The 14,221-nt window shown below is 34.4% G+C and overlaps 1 protein-coding gene across 5 annotated transcripts in view; it reads left to right on the top strand.

Annotated features, from left to right (window-relative positions):
• Positions 1-14,221, top strand: part of SOS1 (SOS Ras/Rac guanine nucleotide exchange factor 1) — a 144,592-nt gene that overhangs the window by 85,951 nt on the left and 44,420 nt on the right. For all 5 annotated transcript variants that reach the window (XM_072767250.1, XM_072767249.1, XM_026018914.2 and 2 more), the window contains exons 7-8: positions 4,550-4,660; positions 4,735-4,833. In XM_072767250.1, the coding sequence (XP_072623351.1) occupies positions 4,550-4,660; positions 4,735-4,833 (210 nt within the window). The remainder of the gene's footprint in view (positions 1-4,549; positions 4,661-4,734; positions 4,834-14,221) is intronic.

Below are 14,221 nucleotides of genomic sequence, written 5' to 3' on the forward strand. Positions count from 1 at the left end.
AAGCTAAGAGTAATAAAGGCTATATCGAAGAGCTTTAATAGCCTCTAATAGGAGTTTCAGGTAAAGAATGATGGAGAAGAAAGATATGAAGAGGTGAAAATTGAGAATTTATTAGAAATGAAGTCATGAGTTCCCACCATCAAAAATGAATTCCAAATACTGGATGGGATAAATAAAAATAAGCCTACAGCTGAAAACATTATAGTAAAACTATAGAACATCAAGTGATAAAGAGAAAATCTTAAAAGCTCTTAGAGAGAAAAGAGTATTACTTGGAAAGGAACTACAACTAGAAAAACAGAAGGCTTCTCTTTAACAATAGAAACTAACAGTCATTTGAGTGATATCTTCAAGTACTAAGAGAAAATAGAATTTTCTGCCCAATTAGACTTCTCTTCAAGAGTGAGTTCAAAATTTAAAATAATAAAGCTTGCAGAAGCAGATGTAAGAGATCTTCATGACCTTAGAATAAGCAAAGATTTCTTAAATAAGACACCAAAACCATGAAAGAAAAAATTGATAAACTGGACTTCATTAAAGGTAAGAACATATGTATCAGTAACCAAAATTAAGAGAATGAAAAGGCAAGCTAGGGTAGGGAGACAATATTTGTAATATCTATAGCCAATGAAGGACTCATGGTGAACTATATGAGGACACTCAAAATACTATATAATTCCATTTGTAGGAAGTTCAAAAACATGTAAACATGGCAATTCTAAGATTTGTGTAGTATTAGAAGTATTAGGCAAGTTCAGTATTGTTGCTACATAAAATAAAAATTGATAGTATTACTATGCTCAGTTATTACCCATTGAATACACATGACATTAAAGGAAAAAGACTCCATTCTAGAAACAAAACTATAAGACATTCAGAAATGTGCCAAATAAACATTCAAGACCAATTAAGAAAATCATAAAATAATTAGATTCATAAAGAAGATCTCAGTAAGTGGGAATACGTACTATGTTCATGTATGGAAATACTCAATAGTATAATGATACCAGTTGTCTCCTAAATAATTTCTAAATCTAGTGCATAGTAAACTAATCCTAAAATTTGGAAGAATGAATGTAGAAGAATGAAGGGACAAAAATTAAAATTCTGAGGAAGAACAAGTTGAGAGGATTTGTCTTGTCAAATTTTAAAATTTATTATGTAGGCACAGTAAATATAAAGTAGTGGTGTAGCTATAAACAGTGTGACAGAATAGAGTACCCTGAAAAAAATATACATACACACGTGGTATGTGACTGAGATTACATTATTAATCAGTAGAGAAAGAACAAACGAATTAAAAAATAGTGCTGGGTTAAAAAATACACTGGTTATCCATGTGGAAAGAAAAAAATTCCTTAGCTCACTTCATACCCAAGTTCTCAACAGATTAAAAATCTAAAAATGGAAAGCATACTTTAGAAGTTTAGAAGAGAATATAGGAAAATATGTTTTTGACTTTGAGATAGAAAGGGATTCTTAACAGAGAGTGCATACCATAAAAGATTAAAATTTTAAAACTTTTGTTCACAAAAAGACACTATAAAGTTATGAGAAACCTGAAAGAATGAAATTGAACTTTTTGCCTCACACATTTACAAACATAAAATGGATCTAATGTAAGAGCTAGAATGTCAAAACTCTTAGAAGAAAGCAAGGCTAAATCTTCACAACCTTGGCATTGGCAAAGGATTCCTAGATATGACACATCCAAAGCATGAGCTACAAAACAAAGAGACATAATTTAGACTTGGGTGCTAACAGGAAGGAGGGAGGTTGTGATTCTAAAAAGAGAAACAAGAGAGGGGCGCCTGATTGGCTCAGTCAGTTGAGCGTGGGTTTTTTTTTTTTTTAATTTTATTTATTTATTCATGATAGTCACAGAGAGAGAGAGAGAGGCAGAGACATAGGCAGAGGGAGAAGCAGGCTCCATGCAGAGAGCCCGACATGGGATTCGATCCCGGGTCTCCAGGATCGCGCCCCGGGCCAAAGGCAGGCGCCAAACCGCTGCACCACCCAGGGATCCCAGTTGAGCGTGGGGGTTGATCCTGGGTTGTGAGTTCAAGCCCCATGTCGGGTGTAGAGATTACTTAAAAAAAATAAATAAGACCTTGAAAAAAAAATTTTTTTTTTTAAAAAAGGTCAATAAGAGAGATGCCTGTGGATAGAAATGTTTCATACTTTACTACATTGGGGTCAATGGCCAGATTGTGATAATTGTACTATATTGTACTATTGGAAAATGTTACCAGGATGGGAAACTGAGTAGTGTGCACACAGAATCATTCTATGTTATTTTTTGTAACTGCATGTGATTCTAAATTATCTCAAAAAAACATATCTATACTATAGAATGTTACAGAGTTTAGAATAAATAAATGGAAGAAACCACATTAATCCAAATGGATAAATCTTGGACACAACTTTGAATGTAAAGTACAAATTGGGGAAGAATAAATACATTATGATATTTATATAAAGTTTGGAAACATTGCCTTATTTCTTGATACATATGTAATTATAAAAACACATGTGGGAATGATAAAATTCAAATTCAGGACAGTGATTTCTTTGGGGATCAGTAGGGGAGGAGATAAACTTGTGAAAAGGAGCTCAGGAGGATCAATTACCACAATACTGTCTTATTTCTTTTTTAAAAATTGAAACAAATATAAAATGTTCAACTTTTTTGAGCTAAATGATGAATATAGTTATGTTAGGTTGTTCTCTGTACATTTCAGTGTTTAGAATATTCTACATTTTTAATCATTAATACACAATGATATTGATAATTAAAAAAATAAAAGTATTAACTTTTAACTAGTAAACTAATCATAAAATGATCTATTAACTAGTACAAGGATTCCTAGAAGTGCTTGCAATCCTAAAAATTGACCATCTAGAATTAAACTGATGAGCCGTTCGGTTCCTAGTTATGTGTTGGTTTTTTCTTTCTTGAAATTAGCTATTTTAGAATGATAATACTGGGTACAGCATACTCAGTGCTTACTATGTGCATGACAGTAAGCATTTGTTTGTAAGCATTTTGCATATATCTCGTTTGATTTCTAAAACAATCCCTTGAAAGTAGATATTATCCACTTTCCAGTGAACAACCTGGCTTAGTTTATCAGAGCTCCCACAGCTAGTAAGTAGTACAATCAGAATTGGAATCTGGATCTCTGAGACTCTAAAATTATGCTTTTAAGCCACTTCAGTGTATAGCCTTTACTTTATATATAGCTGTCATACAAATTCTGTAGTAAATTAGAGTTTATCGAAAGAGAGCGAGGGTAAATATTATCTGCTAAGCAAGAGGATTTCTAGAGTTCAAGAGACCCAAGATAAAAGTTTCAAGTCACATTTTTATTCCTCTCTCCCATCTACTCTGTTCACACCTGACTCCTTTCTGTTATTTTTGTTGAGACTTTACTATTCATTCTTGTAAAATCTACAATGGACTGCAATTTCCAGTGTTATATTATCATAGAGATTTACAGTTGGGAAAGTGGTTGAAGGAGTTGAAATTGGGAAATTAATAAGGAGCCAGTTCAAGGAATTCAAGATGACTTAGAACTTTATGTGCACATAGAACTTTGTGTATTTCACAAAGAGTAGAGCTTGGGTCTTTTGATTTCTGATCTTGTATTGTTATTATTCAATTTTTTGTTTAAAAAAATCTGAAAAACATTAAGGGTAATGAATATAAATATCATTTGTGCTGTCAGCCCCTCTTCCTTCTGTACTCCACTAGATGTCCTCTTCCTCTTTCTGGAATTCCCCATCCTAGAAATGAGCTCTTGTTAGAATCTACAGCACAGTTCTCCTAAGGTTTTTGGTTTTGTTTTGTTTTGTTTTAAACCAGGAATAAGGCATAGGATGGCTCCTGCTAAAATCAAGACACTGATTCTCTTTCCCTCAGGAATCATCAAAACCAATAGATTGTACTCTTTTAGACCTAACCGTTAAATTTTTTTTGTTTATTAATGGTTGATTGATTATAGTAAAATTTTCGGCAATTTGGATTAAACTCATGTTTGTGAAAACTGTAACAATGAATTTTAGATGATACAAACTGTTTACCTCTGGCTTAAAGAATGTGAAAGTAAAAGTCTACCACTAAGAAACAGCCATGAGAAAATAAATGTTAGGCACCCATATTCTAAGGGTTAATATTTTACTTCATTGTTGATATCTGTATTCGTTGTTGTTGAAGCTTAACTATGTTTTCCAGAACCATAAGTCTTGCCATTCTTATGACCACTTTTGTTGATAATGCTCTACTAGAATCCTTGTCATAACATATAAGGATGCCATTATTCATCAGAAAGAACTGATTTACTTACTCTCTTACTGGAGAATATTAAACTTATCCTATTAAAATTATAATTAATAGCCATGTAATTTTGTTTGGAGGCTTTAAAAGAAGTATATAATTGTGCTAGCTTAGCTGTACTCATAATTTAATCTTTCTGTGTTTCTGGTGGTGGTTATTTATGTTTTAACTTAGAGAAAGATTATTTATCTTTTTCATTCTTTATTTTCTAAGGAACTGGCATTTGATCCATATGAATCATATGCTCGAGATATTTTACGGCCTGGTTTTCATGATCGTTTCCTTAGTCAGTTATCAAAGCCTGGAGCAGCACTCTATTTACAGGTATAGTAATTTAAATAAAGATATATGATATCTGAAAAGTAAACTTAAAAAAAATTAATTACTTTGTTTTTTAGTCAATAGGCGAAGGTTTCAAAGAAGCTGTTCAGTATGTTTTACCCAGGCTACTTCTAGCCCCTGTTTACCACTGTCTACATTACTTTGAACTTTTGAAGGTAAGAAGACTCTTACTGCTATTTATAAAACATGCAGATGTGATGCAGTTTTTTTCCTACCAATTTATTTGTGAATTACTATGTGAGCACCCATGAACATTAGTCTATATCTAATTGCTTTTTCTAGTTAAGAATAAAATGTAAATGAATCTGCAAAAAATTCTATATTTTCTCTAGTTTTAATAGTGAATTTTAAAGCAATCATCAGATATTTTTATCTTGTGCCCTTTTTGCTTACATGGCATAAAAAATATTTTTTTCAAACTGTTTAACATTACTTTAGAGTGAACTATGTATAATCCCAGTAAAAATTTCTTATTTGATCACACAGTTCAAAATACTCGATTTAGGAAGCACTGATAAAAGGATTTTTATTTTTCCCCCCTTTTCCTTTACACACTGAAATTAGCTAAGGAAAAAGGGACTTAGTCTGTATAAGGGTCATTCATTGATGTAGCTCAAAGTGATTTACTTTTAAACAACTTATGTATATGGGATGCCTGGGTGGCTCAGTAGTTGAGCACATCTACTTTCAGCTCATGATCCTGGAGTACTGGGATCAAGTCCCACTTTGGCTCCCTGCATGGAGCCTGCTTCTCCCTTTGCCTATGTCTCTGCCTCTTTCTTTCTGGGTCTCTCATGAATAAATAAATAAAATCTTTAAAAAAAAAACTTACGTATATATCTAATGACATACATCTCCTTTGGATTGTGGATAATATGTCCTAAAAATCATTTTTTTACAAAAGCTTAAAATAAAGGATGCAATATTAAAGATAATCTGTTTACCCTTAATGAACTAGCCCCATAGAGACAAAATAAGATATGGGTTAATACTAGTATTATTTCTTTAGCTTTTAAAGGAATGTGTGCTTCATTAAGGAAAAATTCTATTTAATATCATGATTTTGTTATGGAGAATTTATTAGCAGAAATTTTGTTTACGATTTGCAGGAGTACATACTAAATTGGGCTATGAATCAGTGAATGAAGTCCCAGGCTTTTTACATTATAGTAATTTGGACCCTAGATTTCTCAAGTAGGAATGTCTGAACTGGAGAAGGACCAAGGGAGTTAAAGGATTTAATCACCAAGCAGAATTATAGAGTTCTTAGCTCTCTATTGTAGACTGAAAACAGCATACCATTTAAGGTCTTTGGTATAGACCAAAAACCAATATACTATGGTATAGAATGATTATTTTAAGAGGATGATCAAGAAGGAAGCATTTGTTATACAAAACCATTCTTTACAAATAATTCACTATGACAAACCGTAGTCCTCATGGGATATTTGCAAACAAGTTTATTATATAGAATCCTTGTTCATAATAGTTTGTATGATAATGGGATTTTAACCTGAGACTGTAATGAAATTCTGAAACATTAAAGGCCAGATAAAACCTGGAAACAGTTACTAATTTATAAATAATAATAATAGGAAGCTTTGACAAAGATTCAAAAGGCTGTAAAACCTAATCATCTTAATAATGTAAGAAATTATTTACTCCCCACAAGTACAGGCGATTAAGATTTTTTAATTTGTAAGTTGTGGTAATAGAATTTTTATTAGAAAACATCATTCAGCAGTTTAAAAGATTTCTATTGGTTTAAGCACCCTTGTTTGTATTACTACCTAAAGTTCCATTGCAAAATTAGTAGTATATTGAGTGGAAACCTTCTAATTAATCTCACAGACTGTGATCCCTCTTTTTTATTCTGCATTCCCTCTGTACTAATGTATTATTTATACTTATTTTTCAATTTCTAGTTGTTGGTATGTTGCTTAATTAAATATTTTCACTGAGCAGTATTTTCAAAGAATATTCTTTGAGATGCTAGTCCCATGGGATACTTTAAATAAAAAGTTGGTGGGTGTGTATAGTGGTCAAATATGTTGGAGGAGCATTACATCCTTAATTATATACTCCTAGAAATTTTCAGTGTACACTAGAATATTAAAGACTTTGGGGCCGCCTGGGTGGCTCAGCGGTTTAGCACCACCTTCAGCCTAGGGCGTGAGCCTGGAGATCCGGGATCGAGTCCCATGTCAGGCTCCCTGCATGGAGCCTGGTTCTCCCTCTGCCTGTGTCTCTGCCTCTCCCTCTGTGTGTGTCTCATGAATAAATAAATAAAATATTTTTTAAAAAAATAAAGACTTTGTTAAGTTGTATAATAAAGCAATCTAATTGTTTTCTTAGGGTTTCCCAAATTAATTAGACCATAAAACCCTTTTATATTTTCTTTATTTTTGTTGAAGTATAATTAACACACAGTGTTATATTATTTTCAGATGTATAATACAAGGATTCAGTGATTCTATATATTACTTAGTACTTATCAAGATAAGTGTACCCTTAATCCCCTTTAACTACTTCAGGGGATCCTCACCTGCCTCCCCTCTGGCAACCATCAATTTGTTCTTTGTATTTAGGAGTCTGGTTTTTTGTCCTCTTTTTCTCTTTGTTGTTCGTTAGTTTTGTTTCTTAAATTCCACGTTTGAGTGAAATCAGATGGTATTTGTCTTTCTCTCACTGACTTATTTCATTTAGCATTATCCCGTAGGTCCATCCATATTGTTACAAATGGCAAAAATCTCATTCTTTTTATGACTGAGTAATACTCTATTGTAGATATACACCACATCTTTATTCATCTATCCTTGGACACTTGGGCTGCTTCTATAATTTAGCTATTGTAAGTAATGCTGCAGTAAAGATAGTTGTACAGTATATCTTTTCAAATTAGTGTTTTTGTATTCCTTGGGTAAATACCCGGTAGCAGAATTACTGGATTATATTTTTAATTTTTTAAGGAATCTCCATACTGTTTTCCATAGGGGCTATACCAATGTACATTGCCACCAACAGTGCATGTGGGTTCCTTTTTCTCTACATCCTCACCAACACTTGTTATTTTGTGTATTTTTTTATTTTAGCCATTTTGATAAGTGAAAGGTGATATCTCATTGTAGTTTTGATTTGCATTTCCCTGATGATCAGTGATGTTGAGCATCTTTTCATGTGTTGGTGGGGCATCTGAATGTCTTCTTTGGAAAATTGTCTATTTGGATCCTCTGCCCATTTTTTAATTGGATTACTTGTGGGTTTTGGCATTGAGTTGTATAAGTTCTTTATATATTTTGGATATTAACTCCTTATTGGATATGTAATTTGCAAATACCATCTTCCATTCAGTAGGTTGCCTTCTTATTTTTGTTTTTCCTTCACTGTGTGAAAGCTTTTTATTTTGTAGAGACCCAATAGTGTAATTTTGCTTTTGTTTCCTTTGCCTGAGAGACATATCTAGAAAAATGTTTCTACAGGCAATATCAAATTTTTTTAAATATTTTTAAAAAAAAAATATTTTATTTATTTATTCATGAGAGACAGAGAGAGAGAGAGAGAGAGAGAGAGGCAGAGACACAGGCAGAGGGAGAAGCAGGCTCCACACCGGGAGCCCAATGTGGGACTCGATTCCAGGACTCCAGGATCATGCCCTGGGCTGAAGGCAAGCACTAAACCGCTGAGCCACCCAAGCATCCCAGATTTTATTTATTTATTCATGAGAGACAGAGAGAGAGAGGCAGAGACATATATGCAGAGGGAGAAGCAGGCTTCCTGCAGGTAGCCTCATGTGGGACTCAATCCCAGGATCTCATGATCACAACCCAAACCAAAGGCAGATGCTCAACCACTGAGCCACCCAGGTGCCCACCAATATCAAAGAAATTAGTGCCTGTTTTCTTCCAGTAGTTTTATGGTTTTAAGTCTCACATTTAGGTCTTTAATCTATTTCGAGTTTATTTTTGTATATGGTGCAAGAAAGTGGTCCAGTTACATTCTTTTTTCTTTTCCAGTTAAATTCTTTTGTATGTAGCTCTCCAGTTTTCCCAGCACCATTTGTTGAAGAGAATATCTTTTACCTATCGCATCTTCTTGCTTTCTTTGTTGTAGATCAATTGACTATATAAGTGTGCATTTATTTCTGGGGTCTCTATTCTCTTGATCTGTGTGTGTGTTTTTGTGCCAGTGCCATACTGTTTTGATTACTACAACTTTATAATGTACCTTGAAATCTGGGATTCTGAAACATCCAGCTTTGTTCTTCTATCTCAAGATTGCTTTGGCTATTCGGGGTCTTGTGTGGTTCCATGCAAGTTTTAGTATTATTTGTTCTAGTTCCATGAAAAATGTTAGTATTTTGATAGAGATTATGTTAATCTGTAGATTGCTTTGGATAGTATGGACATTTTAACACTATTGAGTCTTCCAATCCATGTGCGTGGAATATCTTTCCATTTGTTTGTGTCGTCTGAATTTCTTTCATCAGCGTTTTATAGTTTTTGGAGTATAGGTCTTTCACTTCCTTGATGAAGTTTATTTCTAGGGATGTTATTGTTTTTGGTGCAGTTGCAAATGGGATTGTTTTCTTAATTTCTCTTTCTACTTCATTATTAGTGTATAGAAATGTAACAGATTTATTGTGTATTATATTAGTTGTATATGTAACTTGAGACCTCACTGAATTTATCAGTTCTAGTAGGTTTGTTTGTTTGTTTGTTTTGGTAGAGTCTCTGACATAAAACCCTTTTAAAATATGTTATGAACATTATATTTTTATATTTATATTATAAATATAAACATTATATTTCTGGGGCGCCTGGGTGGTGCAGATGGTTAAGCATCCAACTCTTGGTTTCAGTTCAGGTCATGATCTCAGGGTGTTGAGATTGGCCCAGTGTCAGGCTTTGCACTCAGCATGGAGTCTGCTTGGGATTCTCTTTCCCTCTCCCTCTGCCCCACCCCACCACTGGGTGTGTGCCTTCTCTCTCTCTCTCTCTGTGTCTCTCAAGTAAATTAATAAATCTTTCAAATGTAATACATTTCTGGAAGTTCCTTGTGTTCTCTACACTTCACTAACACTGCCTTAGCCCAGGTCTCCCAGCATGTCTTGCTGGGACTACTGTAGCAGCTTCCTATATGGCCTTTATGCCTCTTAGACCTTTCAGTTTAAAAAGGACAGTTGGTTCCCTATCAACTTCAACACAAATCTAAGTTCTTTAGCCTCTTTCCAGCCTCATCTCAGTACCTAGTCTTAACCCGACTTATGCTTTAGCCATAAGAAAATTTTTAGCAGCCCTGGATATATCAAACCTGTTCAGGATTCCACTTTCCTTTTGTTCCCATTTCCCTTCCCTTCTGTTTCTAGCTTCCCCTTTCATCTAAGAAATTCCTGCTTGTCAGTTTGTTCAAATCTTGGTTTCTCTGTCAAGTTACTCTTGATTCCCTACGCTGATCCTTTTACCTAATGAGTTTCCTTTCTTCATACTTCCTCATAGAACTTGTCCCATTCCTTTTGTCTACCTTGTTATTAGACTGTGTGCTTCACACAGAGTGGGTGAGTCCTAAGTATCTTTGAATTCTTGTGCCTAGTAGTGTCTGGCACTTAGACAGTAAACACTTGTTTAAAACTTTGCAAAAATAAGTTTTCCTTAGAATTCCTATAGGTGTCTTATATTTTAAAAGACGTTTAACTATAAATTGTATGTAATTACACTAATTTTGGAAACTTAGAATTTTTTAATAAAATTTACTTATTAGAGAGAGAGTGAGCATGTAAGCAGGGGGAAGGGGTAGAGGAAGAAGGAGAGAATCTGAAATCCCTGGATGGCACAGTTGGTTAAATGTCCAATTCTTGGTTTTCTCTCAGGTCTTGATTTCAGGGTGTTAGGATCAAGCCCCACATCAGACTCCATGCTCAGTGCAGAGTCTGCTAAAAGGTTTCTGTCTCTCTCTCTCTCTGCCTGCACCCCTCCCCATGCTTGCCCATGCTCTCTCTAAAATAAATAAAGAAGAGAATCCCTATCAACTCCTTGCTGAGCACAGAGCCTGACACAGGGCTTGATCCCATGCTCCCAAGATCATGACCTAAGCCAAAATCAAGAGTCCGACATTTAATGGACTGAGCCATCCATGTTCCCTGGAAACTTAGAATTCTTTAAACTTTATAAATTCAGTAATAAAAGTTTAGTCAAGTAATCAAGTAAGTATAAGACTTGAGTGCTCTGAAACTGAAAAATAATACTCTTTTCTGTGAAGCTTAATTTGCTTTATTAAGCAAATTTAGAGTTGTTACTTGGGGACTATGTAAGTATGTTGACCATACAATATAAGGAAAAGTAAGTTTCCCTCAATTTAAAAAAATTGGGTTCAGGGACATGGTTAGTTCAGTCAGTTAAGCTTCTGCTTTTGGCTCAGATCATGATCCTGTGATCCTGGGATCCAGCCCGACATCAGGTTTCCTGGTCACTGGGGACTCTGCTTCTCCCCCTTCCCTCTGCTGGTTCCCATGCTTGTACTTGCTCTGTCTCTCTCAAATAAATAAAAAAAAATCTTTTTTAAAAATTGGGTTCACATCTATACTGTTATATGTACATTAGTGTATTCATTTCCTATGGCTGCCAGAAAAAGGCACCACGAACTGTGTAGCTTAAAAACAACAAAAATTCGAGCTTTAACAGTTCTGGAGACTAGAAGTCCGAAATTAGGGTATCAGCAGAGCCATACTCCCTCTTAAGACTTTAGAGAAGAATCCTGCCACTTACCTTTTGGTGGATCCTAGCAATCCTTGGTAGCCTAGCCCTTGGCTTGCCCATGCCATTACTTCTTTCCTTGCCTCCATCTTCACATGGCTTTCATCACAGCTCCCCATTCTTCTGTTATCTCTGCATCTGCTCTGTCCTCTCTCTTACAAAGGTGCTAAGTCAACAGATGTAGGGCCCACCCTAATCCAATATGACTTCACCTCAACTTGATTCTATCTGCAAAGACCCAGTTTTCAAATAAGATCATATTCCCTGGTACCAAAGGTTAGGACTTGAACACGGTTCAACCCATGACAATTAAGTTTTGGTATACTATAGAATTATACTCATTTTTGGTTTTCTGATTTTCCAGTATATAATGACTTTCTTAAATATATATATATATACACACACATATATATAGTTTTACATTATATATAACTATATATATTGTTTTACATTATATATATAACTATATATATTGTTTTACATTAAGCCAGTTAAGTATCATTTCATTCTGATCTTAGATTTTAAAATTTAATTATAGGGACGCCTGGGTGGCTCAGCAGTTGAGCATCTGCCTTTGGCTCAGGGCCTGATCCCGGTCTGGGGATCAAGTCCCGCATCAGGCTCCCTGTGAGGAGCCTGCTTCTCCCTCTGTCTGTGTCTCTGCCTCTCTCTCTGAGTCTCATAATAAATACATAAAATGTAAGATTTTTTATTTATTTGTAAGATTTTGTATTTATTTAAAAAAATAAAATAAAATTTAATTTTAGTCCCAAAAATTCTTGTGAAATGCTAATGGCTGCAGTATTTTTCAGATAGACTGTAGGCAGGCAAAAAAGAACAGGAATATAAAATTACTAAATCATCTGAATAAGACTAAGTGTATATAATTGGGTTTGGGGTTATCATATATGCTTTCTCTTAAAGGAAAAAATAGAAAATTAAACACTTAAAATCTCTATACCTTTCTTAGTTTTTACTGATAATAAAAAGTACAAGATAGCAAAATAATTGAGAGAAAAAATGTCTAGGTTTAATTTTAACACATCATAACAACCATGTGTTTTTAAGTAAATTAAATTGAGGACTAACAGAATAGTAAGTATTGTAGTTGATGTTATTTCATTTTAACATTGCAGTGTTTATCTTGATCACAAGCTTTATTTTAGAAAATAAGAACACTAACGACTTTAATCCAAAGGCTCACCTGGTTAGATTCTTGCTATATGTTAAAATGTAACATTTGTGGTGCCTGGCTGGCTCAGTTGGTGGAGCATGTGACTCTTGATCTTGGGGTTGTAAATTTTAGCCCCATATCGGGTGTAGAGATTACTTAGAAATAAAATCTTTTTAAAAAATTTAAAAAACAGAATTCAACATTAAATTTTCTAATATTCCTAGATTTTTGCATAGCGGACTGATTTGAAGATTGGCTCTTTTTCTTCTTAACATCACAAATATTACAAAAATTATAGCCCCAAATGTTTCAGTACAGGAATTGTGGGAAAGGATTACTGATAAAGATTTAGAACTCAATGATCTGAATGGTACAGTGAGTGGAAAACTTAGGAGAAAAAATTGAGAAATGTTGGGTGCCTGAGTGGCTCAGTCGGTTAAGCATTTGACTTCAACTCAGGTCATGTTCCCAAGGTCCTGGGATCTGTGGCTGCCCCCCCCCCCTCCGCCACTTCCGGCTCCCTGCAGGGAGTCAGCTTCTCTCTCCCCCTCTGCCTTTTGTTCTCACTTGCACATACCAGAGTTCTCTCTCTCTCTCTCTCTCTCTCTCTCTAATAAAAAAAATAAAAACCTTAAAAAAATTAAAAATTTGAGCAGTGTTAAAATTAAGAGATTTTATCCTCCCAATATATAGCCTTTTTTAAAAAAAAAAAATACTACACAAAACAAATTGGAAGAGTCAAATATAAATTGTGGTACATAATACACTTTAAACACCCACTACTGGCCTTCATGTAGTGTGCCAAAAACTCTTTGTAAAGAAATCTGCTCTGCAAACCCCACCACAAACATCTTGGCATACATTTGTTAATGTCTTTGGTTTGCTGCTTTTTCAGTTTGGGAGCTGTACAATAGCAATCATCTACTCTACATCATTTTTTATCTATAATTTTTTTCATTTTTTACATCTGGTTTTACTGCTGTATGCTTCAGACCATTTTCTATACTGCCCATCAACTGATGTTTTAATACCAGCAGTAAGAGAAGATTTAGAAAACATAGCTTCTATAATAAAAATAAGCCCAACAGAGATCTATCTAGCTTCCATTCCCTTGAACTAGGTTTCTAAATTTGGAAACTCTTATCCAGAAACCATGGACTCCAAGCAGTGAGCTAAATGGTATTATATCTGACTACAGATGTTAAATGTCTAAAGTTAAACATAGGGGACGCCTTGGTCTCTCAGTGGTTGAGCGTCTGCCTTCAGGATCAAGTCCTGCATTGGGCTCCTTGCTGGGAGCCTGCTTCTCCCTCTGCCTAGGTCTCTGACTGTGTCTCTCATGAATAAATAAATAAAATCATTTAAAAAATAATAAAATAAAGTTAAACATAAGATAGTGTAATTCAATAGCCATTGTAATAATAAATAAACAGCTGACTATTGTACTACTCTAATTTTAAGTTTTAAATCAACTAAACTGTGAGGTGCATTTATAATTTTCTCTCTGATAAAAACAGGGAGATGGTTTTAAAGGTATTTTATTTTCATAAATGTTATGCCTAACACTTTTTAGGGTTGATATCCTATTTAAAGTTTCAAACTCCTTTCCATGCTTCAGAT

The sequence above is a fragment of the Vulpes vulpes genome, chromosome 8 (assembly GCF_048418805.1).
Source record: "Vulpes vulpes isolate BD-2025 chromosome 8, VulVul3, whole genome shotgun sequence".
Taxonomy (NCBI): Eukaryota; Metazoa; Chordata; class Mammalia; order Carnivora; family Canidae; genus Vulpes; species Vulpes vulpes.